The following is a 22,085-nucleotide window of genomic DNA, read 5'->3' as shown; positions in this document are numbered from 1 at the left end:
CCCCCACGGCCTCCTCATCAACCCCCTGACAGACAACCCTAGACCAAAACCCCCACGGCCTCCTCATCAACCCTCTGACAGACAACCCTAGACCAAAACCCCCACGGCCTCCTCATCAACCCTCTGACAGACAACCCTAGACCAAAACCCCCACGGCCTCCTCATCAACCCCCTGACAGACAACCCTAGACCAAAACCCACGGCCTCCTCATCAACCCGAGGACAGACAACCCTAGACAGATACACTGTTTAACTCCTTTCTGTAAAAGGTCTCCTGGACACATCGAGCACATCTTATCTCTCTAGTGTGGAGGGAAATGGGGGAATAACTGACAGACCAACATAAGGCAGGTTTATAGTCCGTCCAGCCACGTCTGTAGGGGAATAACTGACAAGACAACCACAAGGCAGGTTTATAGTCCGTCCAGCCACGTCTGTAGACCATTAGAAGGCGACAAGTGTCTTTTGGCTAAATCGACATTACATTGACCCTGTCACCTCTTAAAGAAGTTCACAACCTCAGACAGAATTCATTTAAAAAATATTTTTTTGTCACATTCACAACCGTAAGTCAGCTATTTTGAAGCGGGGGGGGTTTATGTCATACATCCTGATAGTTTCAGAATGGGAGGATAATGGCAGCCATTTTGGTGAAGGAGGAACCAAAACCAGTTGAATTGGGGCTCATTGGCAGAACAGGCAAAAGGTGACGCAGTTTCTGCTTTAACTGTTACACTTTGACATGCGATGTATCATACGTTGTTTTTTTAAGAGAATTATTGTCATATACTTTCTACATGTTTTATACCATTCTATACCCAGATGCTATTGTTCTGTGTAAACAGCCTCTAAGATACAGACCATAAATATCAGCTTTTTTAAAATATATATACAATATCAATACTTGTTTCATTTACAACTTGTCTAAGTCCTGTCATCAGGACAGTGTCTGGCTGTGGATTGGCTGCATTGTTTGAATGGAATGTTGGCATATTGGCAGTTAAATTAAAAAAAATCTAAATCCATGAATTGTTCCTCTAAAAGTGGCTAGCTAGCTAACCAACAAAACTGTGCAGTTATATCTACAAATGCATTTCTTTTACAGAGTATTTTCATTTGTTATTTGATTAAAGTGTTCCTTTACGGAAGATGGATGATTTAAAAAAAAAAAAAGTTGTTATGATGAATTAAAGTTGGTTATAGTCAAAACGTTGTCAGATATGTGCGGGTCATTTTGAAATGGCTAACAAGCTAACAACTAACAAGCTATCAACTAGCAAGCTAACAACTAGCAAGCTAACAACTAACAAGCTAACAACTAACCAAAACCATTGTTTAGAACGTTGCTTTTAGTTGCCTGGCTTGTTAGATTGACGTTATCCAAAATATTTTTTTTGTAATGGATGGGTTTATTTGGTGTTTAAAATATAGCAGCTATGCCATTTGAAGCAGAGACTAGAATAACCTGTCTGTAGAGGCTATAAATGAGCACACAGAAACTAACCCAGTGCACTTCTTCAAATCTCTTACAATCCTATACGCTCAAAAGGTATTTTTTGTTGGTTTGGGCTGACTGACCTTGAATTGTTCACATTTGTTATGAGGGTTCTTCCTGGACTTGTTTTCTGGTCATGTGAGCGAAAGAGAGAGAGAGAGAGAGAGTGACGATTGTTTTATACTGTATGTAAGGAAGCACTGCAGAAACCGTATTTAAAGAAAGGATTGAAATGGAGAGCGGGGCTTGTCGAAGGGCAGAGGTCCTTCTGTTTGAGGAGGAAGAATGTATTGTTTTTTTAAATAGAGATTCCAGATCTGGAAATCTAAGGGAAAGGTATTTGAACGTGTCGTGTTGTTTTGGCCTCGTACTGCTCTGAGCAGTGGAACGAGTCGGAAGACAAAAGGTCTAACTGAGTCTCCATGTTTACTTGTGAGGAAGACAATTGGATGTTCATCTTTGATTAGTAGGCTTAACGCCTGACCCGTTTCTATAAATTCCTGTCACGTTAACTAATTGAGATGGTGGTTCCATGTCCTAGAATAAAGTCACTTCCTGTTGAGTTCTGTATTCTGTCTCGTGTCCCAAGTTTGATCTTTTCATCTAGTCTCCTCTCTCGCCACACCCTCTAAAACACTGTTTACACTTGTTACTTTTCACCTGGTCCCCTCTCTCTCCACACCCTCTAAACCACTGTTTACACTTGTTACTTTTCACCTGGTCCCCTCTCTCTCACATGTCATTATAATACACTGGGAGATTAACATGGCATTATAATACACTGGGAGATTAACATGGCATTATAATACACTGGGAGATAAACATGGCATTATAATACACTGGGAGATAAACATGGCATTATAATACACTGGGAGATAAACATGGCATTATAATACACTGGGAGATAAACATGGCATTATAATACACTGGGAGATAAACATGGCATTATAATACACTGGGAGATAAACATGGCATTATAATACACTGGGAGATAAACATGGCATTATAATACACTGGGAGATAAACATGGCATTATAATACACTGGGCGATAACATGGCATTATAATACACTGGGAGATAAACCTGGAACACATGGCATTATAATACCCTGGGAGATAAACATGGCATTATACACTGGGAGATAAACATGGCATTACAATCCACTGGGAGATTAACATGGTATTATAATACACTGGGAGATAAACATGGCATTATAATACACTGGGAGATAAACATGGCATTATAATACACTGGGAGATAAACATGGCATTATAATACACTGGGAGATAAACATGGCATTATAATACACTGGGAGATAAACATGGCATTATAATACACTGGGAGATAAACATGGCATTATAATACACTGGGAGATAAACATGGCAGTATAATACACTGGGAGATAAACATGGCATTATAATACACTGGGAGATAAACATGTCATTATAATACACTGGGAGATAAACATGGCATTATAATACACTGGGAGATAAACATGGCATTATAATACACTGGGAGATAAACATGGCATTATAATACACTGGGAGATAAACATGTCATTATAATACACTGGGAGATAAACATGGAAAACATGTCATTATAATACACTGGGAGATAAACATGGCATTATAATACCCTGGGAGATAAACATGGCATTATAATACACTGGGAGATAAACATGGCATTATAATACACTGGGAGATAAACATGGCATTATAATACACTGGGAGATAAACATGGAAAACATGTCATTATAATACCCTGGGAGATAAACATGGCATTATAATACCCTGGGAGATAAACATGGCATTATAATACACTGGGAGATAAACATGGCATTATAATACACTGGGAGATAAACATGGCATTATAATACACTGGGAGATAAACATGGCATTATAATACACTGGGAGATAAACATGGAAAACATGTCATTATAATACCCTGGGAGATAAACATGGCATTATAATACACTGGGAGATAAACATGGCATTATAATACACAAGGAGATAAACATGGCATTATAATACACTGGGAGATAAACATGGCATTATAATACACTGGGAGATAAACATGGCATTATAATACACTGGGAGATAAACATGGCATTATAATACACTGGGAGATAAACATGGCATTATAATACACTGGGAGATAAACATGGCATTATAATACACTGGGAGATAAACATGGCATTATAATACACTGGGAGATAAACATGGCATTATAATACACTGGGAGATAAACATGGAAAACATGTCATTATAATACCCTGGGAGATAAACATGGCATTATAATACACTGGGAGATAAACATGTCATTATAATACACTGGGAGATAAACATGGCATTATAATACACTGGGAGATAAACATGGCATTATAATACACTGGGAGATTAACATGGCATTATAATACCCTGGGAGATAAACATGGAAAACATGTCATTATAATACCCTGGGAGATAAACATGGCATTATAATACACTGGGAGATAAACATGGCATTACAATCCACTGGGAGATAAACATGTCATTATAATACACTGGGAGATAAACATGGCATTATAATACACTGGGAGATAAACATGGCATTATAATACACTGGGAGATAAACATGGCATTATAATACACTGGGAGATAAACATGGCATTATAATACACTGGGAGATAAACATGTCATTATAATACACTGGGAGATAAACATGCCATTATAATACACTGGGAGATAAACATGGCATTATAATACCCTGGGAGATAAACATGGCATTATAATACACTGGGAGATAAACATGGCATTATAATACACTGGGAGATAAACATGTCATTATAATACACTGGGAGATAAACATGTCATTATAATACACTGGGAGATAAACATGGCATATAATACACTGGGAGATAAACATGGCATTATAATACACTGGGAGATAAACATGGCATTATAATACACTGGGAGATAAACATGGAACACATGGCATTATAATACACTGGGAGATAAACATGGCATATAATACACTGGGAGATAAACATGGCATTATAATACACTGGGAGATAAACATGTCATTATAATACCCTGGGAGATAAACATGGCATTATAATACACTGGGAGATAAACATGGCATTATAATACACTGGGAGATAAACATGGCATTATAATACACTGGGAGATAAACATGGCATTATAATACCCTGGGAGATAAACATGGCATTATAATACACTGGGAGATAAACATGGAAAACATGGCATTATAATACACTGGGAGATAAACATGGAAAACATGGCATTATAATACACTGGGAGATACACATGGCATATAATACACTGGGAGATAAACATGGCATTATAATACACTGGGAGATAAACATGGCATTATAATACACTGGGAGATAAACATGGCATTATAATACACTGGGAGATAAACATGGCATTATAATACACTGGGAGATAAACATGGCATTATAATACACTGGGAGATAAACATGGCATTATAATACACTGGGAGATTAACATGGCATATAATACACTGGGAGATAAACATGGCATTATAATACACTGGGAGATAAACATGGCATTATAATACACTGGGAGATAAACATGGCATTATAATACACTGGGAGATAAACATGGCATTATAATACACTGGGAGATAAACATGGCATTATAATACACTGGGAGATTAACATGGCATTATAATACACTGGGAGATTAACATGGCATTATAATACACGGAGATAAACACATCATTATAATAGACTGGGAGATAAACATGGAAAACATGTCATTATAATACACTGGGAGATAAACATGGCATTATAATACACTGGGAGATAAACATGGCATTATAATACACTGGGAGATAAACATGGCATTATAATACACTGGGAGATAAACATGTCATTATAATACACTGGGAGATAAACATGGCATTATAATACCCTGGGAGATACACATGGCATTATAATACACTGGGAGATAAACATGGCATTATAATACACTGGGAGATTAACATGGCATTATAATACACTGGGAGATAAACATGGCATTATAATACACTGGGAGATAAACATGGCATTATAATACACTGGGAGATAAACATGGCATTATAATACCCTGGGAGATAAACATGCCATTATAATAGACTGGGAGATACACATGGCATATAATACACTGGGAGATAAACATGGCATATAATACACTGGGAGATAAACATGGCATTATAATACACTGGGAGATAAACATGGAAAACATGGCATTATAATACACTGGGAGATAAACATGGAAAACATGGCATTATAATACACTGGGAGATACACATGGCATATAATACATTGGGAGATAAACATGGCATTATAATACACTGGGAGATAAACATGGCATTATAATACACTGGGAGATAAACATGGCATTATAATACACTGGGAGATAAACATGGCATTATAATACACTGGGAGATAAACATGGCATTATAATACACTGGGAGATAAACATGGCATTATAATACACTGGGAGATAAACATGCCATTATAATACACTGGGAGATAAACATGGCATATAATACACTGGGAGATAAACATGGCATTATAATACACTGGGAGATAAACATGGCATTATAATACACTGGGAGATAAACATGGCATTATAATACACTGGGAGATAAACATGGCATTATAATACACTGGGAGATAAACATGGCATTATAATACACTGGGAGATAAACATGGCATTATAATACACTGGGAGATAAACATGGAAAACATGGCATTATAATACACTGGGAGATAAACATGGAAAACATGGCATTATAATACACTGGGAGATAAACATGGCATTATAATACACTGGGAGATAAAAATGGCATTATAATACACTGGGAGATAAACATGGCATTATAATACACTGGGAGATAAACAGTGGTATGAGACAGTGGATCAATGATGAGCAATGAGCAACAGAGTGGGGTATGAGACAGTGGATCAATGATGAGCAATGAGCAACAGAGTGGGGTTTGAGACAGTGGATCAATGATGAGCAATGAGCATCCGAGTGGGGTATGAGACACTGGATTAATGATGATTAACAGAGTGGGGTATGAGACAGTGGATCAATGATGAGCAATGAGCAACAGAGTGGGGTATGAGACAGTGGACCAATGAAGAGCAATGAGCAACAGAGTGGGGTATGAGACAGTGGACCAATGATGAGCAATGAGCATCAGAGTGGGGTATGAGACAGTGGATCAATGATGAGCAATGAGCAACAGAGTGGGGTATGAGACAGTGGACCAATGATGAGCAATGAGCAACAGAGTGGGGTATGAGACAGTGGATCAATGATGAGCAATGAGCATCAGAGTGGGGTATGAGACAGTGGACCAATGATGAGCAATGAGCAACAGAGTGGGGTATGAGACCGTGGATCAATGATGAGCAATGAGCATCAGAGTGGGGTATGAGACAGTGGACCAATGATGAGCAATGAGCAACAGAGTGGGGTATGAGACAGTGGACCAATGATGAGCAATGAGCATCAGAGTGGGGTATGAGACAGTGGATCAATGATGAGCAATGAGCAACAGAGTGGGGTATGAGACAGTGGGCCAATGATGAGCAATGAGCAACAGAGTGGGGTATGAGACAGTGTATCAACGATGAGCAATGAGCAACAGAGTGGGTATGAGACAGTGGATCAATGATGAGCAATGAGCATCAGAGTGGGGTATGAGACACTGGATCAATGATGAGCAACAGAGTGGGGTATGAGACAGTGGATCAATGATGAGCAATGAGCAACAGAGTGGGGTATGAGACAGTGGACCAATGATGAGCAATGAGCAACAGAGTGGGGTATGAGACAGTGGATCAATGATGAGCAATGAGCAACAGAGTGGGGTATGAGACAGTGGATCAATGATGAGCAATGAGCAACAGAATGGGGTATGAGACAGTGGATCAATGATGAGCAAAGAGCAACAGAGTGGGGTATGAGACAATGGATCAATGATGAGCAATGAGCATCAGAGTGGGGTATGACACAGTGGACCAATGATGAGCAATGAGCAACAGAGTGGGGTATGAGACAGTGGACCAATGATGAGCAATGAGCAACAGAGTGGGATATGAGACAGTGGACCAATGATGAGCAATGAGCAACAGACTGGGGTATGAGACAATGGATCAATGATGAGCAATGAGCATCAGAGTGGGGTATGAGACAGTGGACCAATGATGAGCAATGAGCAACAGAGTGGGATATGAGACAGTGGACCAATGATGAGCAATGAGCAACAGACTGGGGTATGAGACAATGGATCAATGATGAGCAATGAGGATCAGAGTGGGGTATGAGACACTGGACCAATGATGAGCAATGAGCATCAGAGTGGGGTATGAGACAGTGGATCAATGATGAGCAATGAGCATCAGAGTGGGGTATGAGACACTGGATCAATGATGAGCAATGAGCAACAGAGTGGGGTATGAGACAGTGGATCAATGATGAGTAATGAGCAACAGAGTGGGGTATGAGAGGGTGGATCAATGATGAGCAACAGAGTGGGGTATGAGACAGTGGATCAATGATGAGCAATGAGCAACAGAGTGGGGTATGAGACAGTGGACCAATTATGAGCAATGAGCAACAGAGTGGGGTATGAGACAGTGGACCAATGATGAGCAATGAGCAACAGAGTGGGGTATGAGACAGTGGACCAAAGATGAGCAATGAGCAACTGAGTGGGGTATGAGACAGTCTTCCAATAATCAGCAACAGAGTGGGGATGAGACACTGGACCAAGGATGAGCAATGAGCAACAGAGGGGTATGAGACAGTGGACTAATGATGAGTTCTTGGAAAGAATAAAGGGGGGGGGGGGTTCAAGGAAGGACTCATGGCCTGTAAAATAAAGTACTGCTGTAAAATACTGAAAACCAAACCACTGAGACTGATCCAGGCACAGTGCCCTACCGCTCCCTAATGTACAATAAGGACGTGTTTGATTTTCAACTGGAAGAGTAGATTTGGCTATGCTATCAACTAACATCATCTCCCTATATAGTGTAACTGGCACAGAGAAGACGTGTTTAGTCTGGAACTACTGCTGAGTTCATAACATGAACTAAATGTGTATATACTACTAGCATACCACTGGATAAAAGCCACTTCAAAGCCCCTCTAACTGGTCATTACAAATGTCAAACACGTCCATCGCCTCTGACTAGCGTGAAACACGTCCCTCGCCTTTGACTAGCGTGAAACACGTCCCTCGCCTCTGACTAGCGTCAAACACGTCCATCGCCTCTGACTAGAGTGAAACACGTCCCTCGCCTCTGATTAGCGTCAAACACGTCCATCGCCTCTGGCTAGCGTGAAACACGTCCCTCGCCTCTGACTAGCGTCAAACACGTCCATCGCCTCTGACTAGCGTCAAACACGTCCATCGCCTCTGACTAGCGTCAAACACGTCCATCGCCTCTGACTAGCGTGAAACACGTCCATCGCTTCTGACTAGCGTCAAACACGTCCCTCGCCTTTGACTAGCGTGAAACACGTCCCTCGCCTCTGACTAGCGTGAAACACGTCCCTCGCCTCTGACTAGCGTCAAACACGTCCATCGCCTCTGACTAGCGTCAAACACGTCCATCGCCTCTGACTAGCGTCAAACACGTCCCTCGCCTTTGACTAGCGTCAAACATGTCCCTCTCCTCTGACTAGCGTCAAACACGTCCCTCGCCTCTGACTTGCGTGAAACACGTCCCTCTCCTCTGACTAGCGTCAAACACGTCCCTCGCCTCTGACTAGCGTCAAACACGTCCATCGCCTCTTACTAGCGTCAAACACGTCCATCGCCTCTGACTAGCGTGAAACACGTCCCTCTCCTCTGACTAGCGTGAAACGCGTCCCTCGCCTCTGACTAGCGTGAAACACGTCCCTCGCCTCTGACTAGCGTGAAACACGTCCCTCTCCTCTAACTAGCGTGAAACACGTCCATCGCCTCAGACTAGCGTGAAACACGTCCATCGCCACTGACTAGCGTGAAATACGTCCCTCGCCTCTGACTAGCGTGAAACACGTCCATCGCCTCAGACTAGCGTGAAACACGTCCATCGCCTCTGGCTAGCGTGAAACACGGCGTGAAACACGTCCATCGCTTCTGACTTCTTCCAACATGCTTATCTGACTAAACTCCACTCTATCGGTGAAGGAAGTTTTCTGACTCCGCCGACGGAGTGGAGCAGAGACCAGGCTCTTGTGGAATTCAACTCAGATGACATCAATTCGCCCCAACGTCAATACTTCAAAACAATTTTAAATGATGAAAACGCTTATCTTGTACCTATGTTTGTCCCCTTGTAGTGGCGTGCCTTTCTTTGATGAAATCGCTACTTTTTTTTCAATAAACGTTTAACAAATACAGCCACTGACTATTTACTCGTTGATGTCAGTTGGAAACTCAGAGAAAATGTCGATGTTTCCTTGTTGAGATTCAATTGGCACAAGTCCGTGGCTGTATTTGATTAACGTTTATTGAAAAAAAGTAAGGATTTTATCAACAAAAAAAATTATGTGTTTTTTTTAATACTATAATTTGTTTAGGAGCATGAAAGCTGTAGTTTATGGTTGACGCCGCGGCTTGTTTGCCAAATAGCCAAATCGGCGTTCTCAACAAGTTCAAAGCACTTGAAACGCACACAAGTCGTTGACCCAGTTTGCAAGCAATACCCCTCCCCCCTTTCTCAAATCATGAACAGACAGATCTATCCATCTGGAAGCTATTTACAGTCTGTAAAGGGCTCTGTGGTTGACTGGCTATCCCCATGCAGCTGTGGTGTGGCTATGGAACTAGGTATCTACTGCCACCTAGCGGTTGGCTTTCTACCCAGGCGACTTGGCTCAGTGTGAGCGCAGCGCTTTTATTACTAGGTTGTCTAGAACGCCCCCATTTAAAGTGCTTCACTTCCTGCTTCTCTCCGAACCAGGAAATAAACAAGTCGGTGGTCGGGTTTAATTAACAGGGTACAGAGCCCTTTTAAAATATCATCGAATTATAGCTATTTGGCCAAGTTATCGCCTGTCACCATGGCCGGCTTCTTCAAGAAGAAGACAGTAGATGGTAAGTGTACACCGACTCGGTGTTTCAGCTAGCTGACATTAGCAAAGTTAGCCTCAGTCGCTTATTATCCGAGAGTGTAATACTTTACGTTACAGACTTGTCTCTAACAGGTCGGCTCAGCATTCCTATTACAAGTCAGAATGTTGATTAAACTTAATGGTAAAAAAACAAGTTTTTGTCGTTAAATAGGAGGTAATCTGAGGGGGGAAAACACAGGGAAGTGTTATTTGCCTGCCTTTTCAATACGCTGGTCTGTATAGAGTCATAATAACAATAACGTAGCAGCAGTACGTGCTGTTGGTCCTTTTGGCCGTAGTAGGTGGCGATAGGGTATCCACAGGAGAGGTTTGCTCTCCCGACTTTTTGCGGTACAGGCAGGTTCTGTCACTTTGGATTTTCAGTCTCTTCATGCATAGAGCCCCACATGATGCTGCTGCTGTAGAGTCCCCTCTGTGGATCTCTCGTCTGTCTCCTCTCTCTCTCAATTCAAAGGGCTTCATTGACATGAGAAACGTATGTTTTGGCTATGGCCCAAAGCAAGTGAAATAAACAATGACAATTGTTTCTCTCTCGCTCTCTTCTCCTCTCTGTGTTTGCCAACGCTCTGTGTTTACTTATCTTGTAGTTCTCTCTCCCATCACTACCAAGGCCTAGTACTTATCTTGTAGTTCTCTCCCATCACTACCAAGGCCTAGTACTTATATTGTAGTTTTCTCTCCCATCACTACCAAGGCCTAGTACTTATCTTGTAGTTCTCTCCCATCACTACCAAGGCCTAGTACTTATCTTGTTGTCTGTTCTCCGACCACTACCAAGGCCTAGTACTTATCTTGTAGTTCTCTCTCCCACCTCTACCAAGGCCTAGTACTTATCTTGTAGTCTTCTATCCCACCACTATCAAGGCCTAGTACTTATCTTGTAGTTCTCTCCCACCACTACCAAGGCCTAGTACTTATCTTGTAGTCTTCTCTCCCACCACTACCAAGGCCTAGTACTTATCTTGTAGTTCTCTCTCCCACCACTACCAAGGCCTAGTACTTATCTTGTAGTCTTTTCTCCCACCACTACCAAGGCCTAGTACTTATCTTGTAGTCTTCTCTCCCACCACTACCAAGGCCTAGTACTTATCTTGTAGTCTTCTCTCCCACCACTACCAAGGCCTAGTACTTATCTTGTAGTCTTCTCTCCCACCACTACCAAGGCCTAGTACTTATCTTGTAGTTCTCTCTCCCACCACTACCAAGGCCTAATACTTATCTTGTAGTCTTCTATCCCACCACTACCAAGGCCTAGTACTTATCTTGTAGTTCTCTCTCCCACCACTACCAAGGCCTAGTACTTATCTTGTAGTTTTCTCTCCCACCGCTGTGTCTAGATGTGATAAAGGAGCAGACCAAAGAGCTGAGAGGAACCCAGAGACAGATCACCAGAGACAGATCTTCCCTGGAGAAACAGGAAAAACAACTGGTGGGTGTAGTAGTAGTCTGTTGTCACAAGCAAAGTCCAGTAGTGAATACAGAGAGTATCTGAGTTATGGATAATGTACAGTGGAAAGTATTCAGACCGCCTCAATCTACACACACACACACACACACACACACACACACACACACACACACACACACACACACACACACACACACGTAATGATAAAGCATAAAAACAGATTTAGACATTTTGACCTATTTATGAAAATAAACTGAAATATCACATTATACATCAGTATTCAGACCCTTTACTCAGTACCCTTTCCCTCGATCCTGACTCTGAAAAACATCCCCACAGCATGATGCTGCCACCACCATGCTTCACCGTAGGGATGGTATTGGACAGGTGATGAGTGGTGCCTGGTTTCCTCCAGACGTGACGCTTGGCATTCAGGCCAAAGAGTTCAATATTGGTCCTTTAGGTGCCTCAGGGCAAACTTCAAGCGGGCTGTCATGTGACTTTTACTGAGGAGTGGCTTCCGTCTGGCCACTCTACCATACATTTCTAAAAACCTGTTTTTGCTTTGTCATTTTGGGTTATTGTGATGTCATTTTAGGGTATTGTGATGTCATTTTGGGGTATTGTGATGTCATTTTGGGGTATTGTGATGTCATTTTGGGGTATTGTGTATAGATTGATGAGGGGGGAAACGATTTAATCAATTTTAGAATAAGGCTGTAACAAAATGTGGATGTCCAACGCTCTAACCACTAGGCTGATGGGCGGCAGGTCGCCTAGTGGTTAGAGCGTAGAGGCGACAAGTCGCCTAGTGGTTAGAGCGTAGAGGCGACAAGTCGCCTAGTGGTTAGAGCGTAGAGGCGACAAGTCGCCTAGTGGTTAGAGCGTAGAGGCGACAAGTCGCCTAGTGGTTAGAGCGTAGAGGCGACAAGTCGCCTAGTGGTTAGAGCGTAGAGGCGACAAGTCGCCTAGTGGTTAGAGCGTAGAGGCGACAAGTCGCCTAGTGGTTAGAGCGTAGAGGCGACAAGTCGCCTAGTGGTTAGAGCGTAGAGGCGACAAGTCGCCTAGTGGTTAGAGCGTAGAGGCGACAAGTCGCCTAGTGGTTAGAGCGTAGAGGCGACAAGTCGCCTAGTGGTTAGAGCGTAGAGGCGACAAGTCGCCTAGTGGTTAGAGCGTAGAGGCGACAAGTCGCCTAGTGGTTAGAGCGTTGGACTAGTAACCGAAAGGTTGCAAGATCGAATCCCCGAGCTGACAAGGTAAAAATCTGTCGTTCTGCCCCTGAACAAGGCAGTTAACCCACTGTTCCTAGGCCGTCATTGTAAATAAGAATTTGTTCTTAACTGACTTGCCTCGTTAAATAAATAAAAATGCTTCCCCCGTAGGGATGGTGCCAGGTTTCCAGTTCATTTCTAAAAACCTGTTTTTGCTGTGTCATTATGGTGTATTGTGATGTCATTTTGGGGTATTGTGATGTCATTTTGGGTTATTGTGTATAGATTGATGAGGGGGGAAACGATTTAATCCATTTTAGAATAAGGCTGTAACAAAATGTGGTCGAAAGTACCAGGGGTCTGAATCCTTTCACGAATGCACGTTGTCTCCCAGGAGATGGAGATTAAGAAGATGGCGAAGACTGGGAACAAGGAGGCGTGTACCATCCTGGCCAAACAGCTGATTCAGCTGAGGAGACAGAAGAATAGAAGCTACGCGGTCGGTTCAAAGGTCACCTCCATGTCCTCTCAGACCAAACTCATGAACTCCCAGATGAAGATGGCAGGGGCCATGGCTACCACTACCAAAGTAAGTGTGGATTAGTGGGCTGCTTCTTCCTACGGGGGGGGGGGGTGATGTACCTAGTGCAGACACCTTGGACAGCATTCTCTATGTATCTCCTGTCTGTCTGTGTCTCTGTCTATGTCTCTCCTGTCTCTGTCTGTGTCTCTGTCTGTCTCTCCTGTCTCTGTCTGTCTGTGTCTCTGTCTGTGTCTCCCCTGTCTGTCTCTCTTGTCTGTCTCTCTGTGTGTGTGTGTGTGTGTGTGTCTCTGTCTCCCCTGTCTCTGTCTATGTCTCTGTCTCTCTGTGTGCTGTATTTTAATGGGTGTTGCCTGCCTGTTGCGAAGTGTAATCAGACCATGTGCCTCTCTTTCCCTTGTCAGACTATGCAGGCTGTCAATAAGAAGATGGACCCTCAGAAGATGCAGCAGACCATGCAGAACTTCCAGAAGGAGAACATGAAGATGGAGATGTCAGAGGAGCTGAGTAAGACTGGATCTATATTACACTTTCTATGTTGTCCTCATGATGATAAGACTGGATCTATATTACACATTCTATGTTGTCCTCATGATAAGACTGGATCTATATTACACATTCTATGTTGTCCTCATGATAAGACTGGATCTATATTACACATTCTATGTTGTCCTCATGATAAGACTGGATCTATATTACACATTCTATGTTGTCCTCATGATAAGACTGGATCTATATTACACATTCTATGTTGTCCTCATGATGATAAGACTGGATCTATATTACACATTCTATGTTGTCCTCATGATAAGACTGGATCTATATTACACATTCTATGTTGTCCTCATGATGATAAGACTGGATCTATATTACACATTCTATGTTGTCCTCCATGATGATAAGACTGCTAACGTGGCATAATATTATTACCTATATAGTGTACTACATCATATTATTACCTATATAGTGTACTACATCATAGTATTACCTATATAGTGTACTACATCACAGTATTACCTATATAGTGCACTACATCATAGTATTACCTATATAGTGCACTACATCATAGTATTACCTATATAGTGTACTACATCACAGTATTACCTATATAGTGTACTACATCATAGTATTACCTATATAGTGTACTACATCATAGTATTACCTATATAGTGTACTACATCACAGTATTACCTATATAGTGTCCTACATCATAGTATTACCTATATAGTGTACTACATCATAGTATTACCTATATAGTGCACTACATCATAGTATTACCTATATAGTGCACTACATCATAGTATTACCTATATAGTGCACTACGTCATAGTATTACCTATATAGTGTACTACGTCATAGTATTACCTATATAGTGTACTACGTCATAGTATTACCTATATAGTGCACTACATCATAGTATTACCTATATAGTGCACTACATCATAGTATTACCTATATAGTGCACTACGTCATAGTATTACCTATATAGTGTACTACATCATAGTATTACCTATATAGTGTACTACGTCATAGTATTACCTATATAGTGCACTACATCATAGTATTACCTATATAGTGCACTACGTCATAGTATTACCTATATAGTGTACTACATCATAGTATTACCTATATAGTGTACTACGTCATAGTATTACCTATATAGTGCACTACATCATAGTATTACCTATATAGTGCACTACGTCATAGTATTACCTATATAGTGTACTACATCATAGTATTACCTATATAGTGTACTACATCATAGTATTACCTATATAGTGCACTACATCATAGTATTACCTATATAGTGCACTACATCATAGTATTACCTATATAGTGCACTACATCATAGTATTACCTATATAGTGTACTACATCATAGTATTACCTATATAGTGTACTACATCATAGTATTACCTATATAGTGTACTACGTCATATTACGTTTCAATTAACAGCTGTGCCTTATGTTAATTAGTGGATTTTTTTTCCCTTCTTATTAATGCATTTGAGCCAATCAGTTGTGTTGTGACATGGTAGGGGTGATATACAGAAGATAGCCCTATTTGATTAAAGACCAAGTCCATATTATGGCAAGAACAGCTCAAATAAGCAAAGAGAAACCACAGTCCATCATTACTGTAAGACATGACGGTCAGTCAATCAGGAACATTTCAAGAACTTTGAAAGTTTCTTCAAGTGCAGCCGCAAAAACCATCAAGCGCTATGATGAAACTGGCTCTCATGAGGACCGCCACAGGAAAGGAAGACCCAGAGTTACCTCTGCAGAGGATATGATGAAACTGTCTCTCAGGAGGACCGTCACAGGAAAGGAAGACCCAGAGTTCCCTCTGCTGCAGAGGATACGTTCATTAGAGTTACCAGCCTCAGAAATTGCAGCCCAAATAAATGCTTCACAGACTTCAAGTAACAGACACATCTCAACATCAAACCCTTCAGAGGCGACTGCATAAATCAGGCCTTCATGGTCGAATTGCTGCAAAGAAACCACTACTAAAGGACACCAATAATAAGAGACTTGATTGGGCCAAGAAACATGAGCAATGTACATTAGACCGGTGGAAATGTTTGGTTCCAACCGCTGTGTCTTTGAGACGCAGAGTAGGTGAACATCTGCATTTGTGGTTCCCACATTGAAGCATGGAGGAGGAGGTGTGGGGGTGCTTTGCTGGTGTCTGATTTTATTTTGAATTTAAAGCACACTTAACCAACATGGCCTACGCAATCACCCGGCCTCAACCCAATTGAGATGGTTTGGAATGAGTTGGACCGCAGAGTGAATGAAAAGCAGCCAACAAGTGCTCAGCATATGTGGGAACTCCTTCAAGACTGTTGGAAAAACATTCCAGGTGAAGCTGGTTGAGAGAATGCCAAGAGTATGCAAAGCTATCATCAAGACAAAGGGTGGCTATTTTGAAGAATCTCAAATATAAAATATTTTGATTTGTTTAACACTTTTGGTTACTACATGATTCCATATGTGTTATTTCATAGTTTTGATGTCTTCACTATTATTCTACAATGTAGAAAATAGTAAAAATAAAGAAAAACCCTTGAATGAGTAGGTGTTCAAAAACTTTTGACTGTGTGTGTGTGTTATGACAAGGGATGTGTTATAGGAGTCTTCTCTCTGTCCCCTTCTCTCAGTTAACGACACGCTGGATGAGATCTTTGACGAGTCTGGAGACGAAGAGGAGTCTGATAGCATCGTTAACCAGGTTCTGGACGAGATCGGCATCGAGATATCAGGAAAGGTGAGACATTGGTGTTTATTGTCAAATAGAATGTGTTCTCAATGATGTACCTGATTTTTAACAAAGGCAGATATAGATCTAGAGACTAAACCCAGATATTGGGAACTAAGAGATCCTTGGGGCTGGTTTCCCAGATATAGATCTAGAAACTAAACCCTGATATTGGGAACTGTAATAGAGAGATCCTTGGGGCTGGTTTCCCAGATATAGATCTAGAGACTAAACCCTGATATTGGGAACTGTAATAGAGATCCTTGGGGCTGGTTTCCCAGATATAGATCTAGAGACTAAACCCTGATATTGGGAACTAAGAGATCCTTGGGGCTGGTTTCCCAGATATAGATCTAGAGACTAAACCCTGATATTGGGAACTGTAATAGAGAGATCCTTGGGGCTGGTTTCCCAGATATCGATCTAGAGACTAAACCCTGATATTGGGAACTGTAATAGAGATCCTTGGGGCGGGTTTCCCAGATATAGATCTAGAGACTAAACCCTGATATTGGGAACTAAGAGATCCTTGGGGCTGGTTTCCCAGATATCGATCTAGAGACTAAACCCTGATATTGGGAACTAAGAGCGATCCTTGGGGCTGGTTTCCCAGATATAGATCTAGAGACTAAACCCTGATATTGGGAACTGTAATAGAGATATCCTTGGGGCTGGTTTCCCAGATATAGATCTAGACTAGTCCTGGATTTAAAATAACTTTCATTGGAGATTTGAAATAAGACCAGTCGGTGTCCGGGAAACTGGACCTGTATGTAGCAGCATAAACTGGCTGGTTCCAGCCCTGAATGCTGATTGGCTGACAAGGGTCCAACTGGGTTAGGGTCCCACTGGGTTAGGGTCCTACTGGGTTAGGGTCCTACTGGGTCAGGGTTAGGGTCCTACTGGGTCAGGATCCTACTGGGTCAGGATCCTACTGGGGATGTCATTCTGCAGCTCTATGGAAATACTCCGTAAAGTAAGTTAGCCTTGTCTAAGCCAGAATGGCCCAGAGGGCAGGAGCTCCTGTTACTGTAGTGAGACAGCTTGATGTACCAGGACACCCCCTGGACAGGACACTAGTCTATCTCCTGTTTCTGTAGTGAGACAGCTTGATGTACCAGGACACCCCCTGGACAGGACACTAGTCTATCTCCTGTTACTGTAGTGAGACAGCTCGATGTACCAGGACACCCCCTGGACAGGAGCTGAATCTCCTGTTACTGTAGTGAGACAGCTTGATGTACCAGGACACCCCCTGGACAGGACACTAGTACTGTGGAAATACTATGAGTGGCATTTGCTTGGGAGAATCAAGGTTGAGTTGATTTAATGTGTTTTGTTGTTATTGATCGTAGATGGTGAATGCTCCTTCGACCAGCAGAAACAACCCCGCTTCTTCCTCTACCTCCAAATCAGACGGCATCTCGGACGAAGACATCGAGCGACAGCTCAAAGCCTTGGGAGTGGACTAACTAACACACACACACACCCTGTGCCTGGACACACACACACACACACACACCCTGTGCCTGGACACACACACACGACTCCCCCTGCTCAGTCTCTGACAAGCCTTTTCTGGGATATAGTGACACTATTTTATATATATATCTATATATATAGTCTATATGACTATAGATGCCACTGCATGTAGTTGTCCTGCTGTGTATTGGGTCTCTGCAGTGGCCCCACGACGAGAGAGAGTTTGAATAACAGGGTCCCCTTCAGTAGCCTAACGTTGTAGAACGTTGCAGATAACATGGAAACGTCACGGACAGAGCCTCGTTCTACACGTCAGAGAGGCATGTAGTTGTTCTGTATAGCGTATTCCTATCTGAACGTTGCGTAACGTTTTCGTCCTACTGAACGCACCCCCCCCCCCCCCCCCCCAGGTTTTCCACCTGTGTGGAGTTTAGAACAGGAAGTGAAGGAGAATGCTGCTATAGTTCCAGGTCAGTGCTCCTAAAGGTCACGGGGATTTATCAAGATTAAAGTTAATAACAGCCTATCAATTAAAAAAAAATATATATATATATTTTAAGAAACAGGAAGTTGAATTGCATGTATAACTGCTGATTATACTCGTTGACAAAGTCATATCTTTTCATTTTGAATACATGAACAGTAGAATCTGAAACTACCTTTCACCCCCCTGAAAACCAACTTTAGGATTAGTCCATTTTTCATCCCCAACTCTCGCTGCCCCCCCCCCCCACTTAGCCCCACCTCTCCCTGTCTCCCCCACTTAGCCTCACCTCTCCCCCTCCCCTCCTGCCCCCCCCCCCCCCCCCCCACTTAGCCTCACTTCTCCCTGTCCCCCCCACTTAGCCCCACCTCTCCCTGTCTCCCCCACTTAGCCTCACCTCTCCCCCCCCTCCTCCTGCCCCCCCACTTAGCCCCACCTCTCGCTGCCCCCCCCCCCCCCCATTATTCATTAGGATCTAGGATCAGGTCCCCTCTTATTCATTAGGATCTAGGATCAGGTCCCCTCTTATCCATTAGGATCTAGGATCAGGTCCCCTCTTATCCATTAGGATCTAGGATCAGGTCCCCTCTTATCCATTAGGATCTAGGATCAGGTCCCCTCTTATCCATTAGGATCTAGGATCAGGTCCCCTCTTATCCATTAGGATCAGGTCCCCTCTTATCCATTAGGATCTAAAGCCAAAACTGATGGTAATCAGCACTCCTGTTGTGAGACGCTTTGTGAACACGGCCCTGATATCTTAGAGGTTGTGATGCGGTGGCCAACTCTTGTCCTTGGGAGCTACGCTCCTGCAGGGTTTTGTTCCGGCCCAACAGTCACAGACTTGATATTTTATGTTTTTCTGCTCTCTTGTTTTGAGAAAGTGTAAATAAAAAATAAAAAATACTTTATTTCTCAGATATATACAAGGCACTTCATCAGATAGATCTTCAGTCTGAAACAGAAAGCTGTCAGTAGACCCTGGTCTAAAGTAGTGCACTATATAGGGAATAGGGTTCTATAGTTCCCTGGCCTAAAGTAGTCCACTATGTAGGGAATAGGGTTTTGGTCTAAAGTAGTGTACTATATAGATAATAGGGCCCTGGTCTAAAGTAGTGTACTCTATAGGGTCCTAGTCTAAAGTAGTGTACTATATAGATAATAGGGCCCTGGTCTAAAGTAGTGTACTCCATAGGGTCCTGGTCTAAAGTAGTGTACTATATAGATAATAGGGCCCTGGTCTAAAGTAGTGTACTATATAGGGAAGAAGGAGAGCGCTTTTGGCCCTTGTCTTCTGACCTTGCATCTGTCCAGTACTCTGCAGGTCACAGTTCATCCACAGCCTCTCTCAGAAGATCTGAGCGGTCGCTATGGTGCTGCCGATAAAGGCTGGGACTCTCCACAGCAGCAGGACAAGATGACTACCAACCAGCCCACCACCCCTGAGATTAACTTTATTAATCCCCTCATGGGGAAATGAGTCTGTCATCCTTACAGACATAGTACATTCACAACATTTAAAATATATAGATATATATAAATATATGATTGGTCAGGTAAAACGTGCAGTATACCGCACAGTGGCCATTAAAGTGCTGGGTGATGTCATGTTGTATAGGATTTGTATAGGACAACCTGCAGCCCGACAGACATCGTGGTCAACAAGAGTCCTGAACTACTGCTACCTACAGGGGGAACTGGAGCCAAAACAGATCGGATCAATAAGGACATAGATGCAATGAGACAGCGATCAATTACCTTTGAGGAATGGGTCTGAAGGAAAACAAGGACACTCTTCCTCAAAGGGTGTAGGCCTAGTATGAACCACACGGGGTTGCTTCTCAAATGTCCAGACTCGGCTCTTCGGCGTTATATTCACATCGGCTACGTATAAAGGACATGCCAATTCCAGGTTACAAATACTGCCTTTACAGAGTACGTTTTAAATGGCAGAGAAATGAGGGGTAAAGGTAGATAAAAAATTCACTTGCATAAACCAAATTGTTTGACAAACTCAAAGGATGCGCAAGGTTTTTTCAAAGCATTCCATAAATAAAGCAGTCATAAGCATTGGTCACCTGCTGCTCAACTGCGACCTAGTCCTTATTGGAATCAACAGCCAGAACCGATTCCTTTAACAAGACAGTAAGGGATTGATTTGTTTAGGTAGGCGGCGCTGGTGTCACCTGTTAATTAATAAATGAGCACAAATCCAATATCATTTCATGACAACCAATCAACGGAATGGAAAGGTATACCATGTTTTGATCATGCCGCCGTTCTGAAGTAAGAGACACAGACAGATACAATCACTAATTGACTCATTCAATATTAGCTGGTGAGAACGTACAAGAAACGTTATCAAACACGTTGCAACAATGTTCCAATGTAACCAATAATATAAACACAAGATACCTTCAATGTAGGGCGGGTTTTTTGGATGAGGTGCAGTGTGCTCCAATCACAAGACGTATTTTTCCGCCGTAAGCAATACAGACGTGAATATCATCCAATCGAATCTCTCGACGCGATACGCTAGGTTGGACAGTTGCGTTTCGTCGCTGTAGCTACGCGCTAGGCAAGACAAGCAGTATGGCGGAAGAAGAGAGTGAATTTGAGTTAGAGGGTTTTAAAAAAGAATTGGAGAGTTTGTTTGTCAGTAACTCAAGTGAAGAATACGGACTTCAAAGCAAGTTATACTGTTTACGGTTCTGTAAGGTACGAAATGTATTGGTATCGCATCTGGGAAAAGCGAAAGACTAGTTTTCTAGTAAAGGCTCGAACTAGCTAACGTTAGCTAGCTAGGGCCAGAGCTCCTTTCTCTAATCTATGCTAGGGCTAACTAGCCAACCAACCTATTCCCCTCCCCCAGAAACACACAGCTAACAACCCGTAAATGACTAGCTAGCAACCAATAAACGAACCTGTTTCTATAATGTCACATGTTATATGCTAATTCACTCTTTTCAAAATGCATGATGGTATACTGTTAGTAGTTAGCTACGTGGAAAAGCATTGTCAGTCAAGTCGTTTTCGGTAGCTTGCTTGTTAGCC

General features: G+C 42.3%; 3 protein-coding genes across 11 annotated transcripts in view; all 3 read left to right on the top strand.

The window, feature by feature from the left end:
* LOC129842139 (cytochrome P450 27C1) overlaps window positions 1-2,065 on the top strand; it is a 20,177-nt gene extending 18,112 nt beyond the window's left edge. The window contains exon 9 of the mRNA XM_055910546.1: window positions 1-2,065. This exon is cut by the window's left edge and continues 568 nt beyond it. The gene's annotated coding sequence lies outside the window, so the exon portion shown is untranslated.
* Window positions 2,066-10,428: 8,363 nt separating this feature from the next.
* Window positions 10,429-19,087, top strand: LOC129842141 (charged multivesicular body protein 2b-like). Its single transcript, XM_055910547.1, has 6 exons — window positions 10,429-10,603; window positions 11,979-12,070; window positions 13,655-13,849; window positions 14,206-14,308; window positions 16,968-17,074; window positions 18,421-19,087. Exons 1-6 carry the CDS (start codon window positions 10,570-10,572, stop codon window positions 18,535-18,537), a joined length of 648 nt encoding a protein of 215 aa, XP_055766522.1. The 5' UTR covers window positions 10,429-10,569; the 3' UTR covers window positions 18,538-19,087.
* A 1,140-nt stretch (window positions 19,088-20,227) lies between these two features.
* Window positions 20,228-22,085, top strand: part of LOC129842144 (uncharacterized) — a 35,604-nt gene continuing 33,746 nt past the window's right edge. For all 9 annotated transcript variants that reach the window (XM_055910559.1, XM_055910556.1, XM_055910558.1 and 6 more), the window contains exon 1: window positions 20,228-21,749. In XM_055910559.1, the coding sequence (XP_055766534.1) occupies window positions 21,624-21,749 (126 nt within the window). In that variant the 5' untranslated portion in view covers window positions 20,228-21,623. The remainder of the gene's footprint in view (window positions 21,750-22,085) is intronic.

This window comes from Salvelinus fontinalis, unplaced genomic scaffold, assembly GCF_029448725.1.
Source record: "Salvelinus fontinalis isolate EN_2023a unplaced genomic scaffold, ASM2944872v1 scaffold_0017, whole genome shotgun sequence".
Taxonomy (NCBI): domain Eukaryota; kingdom Metazoa; phylum Chordata; class Actinopteri; order Salmoniformes; family Salmonidae; genus Salvelinus; species Salvelinus fontinalis.
The sequence above is the reverse complement of the archived record's forward strand: the minus strand, read 5'-3'. Positions and strand labels throughout refer to the sequence as shown.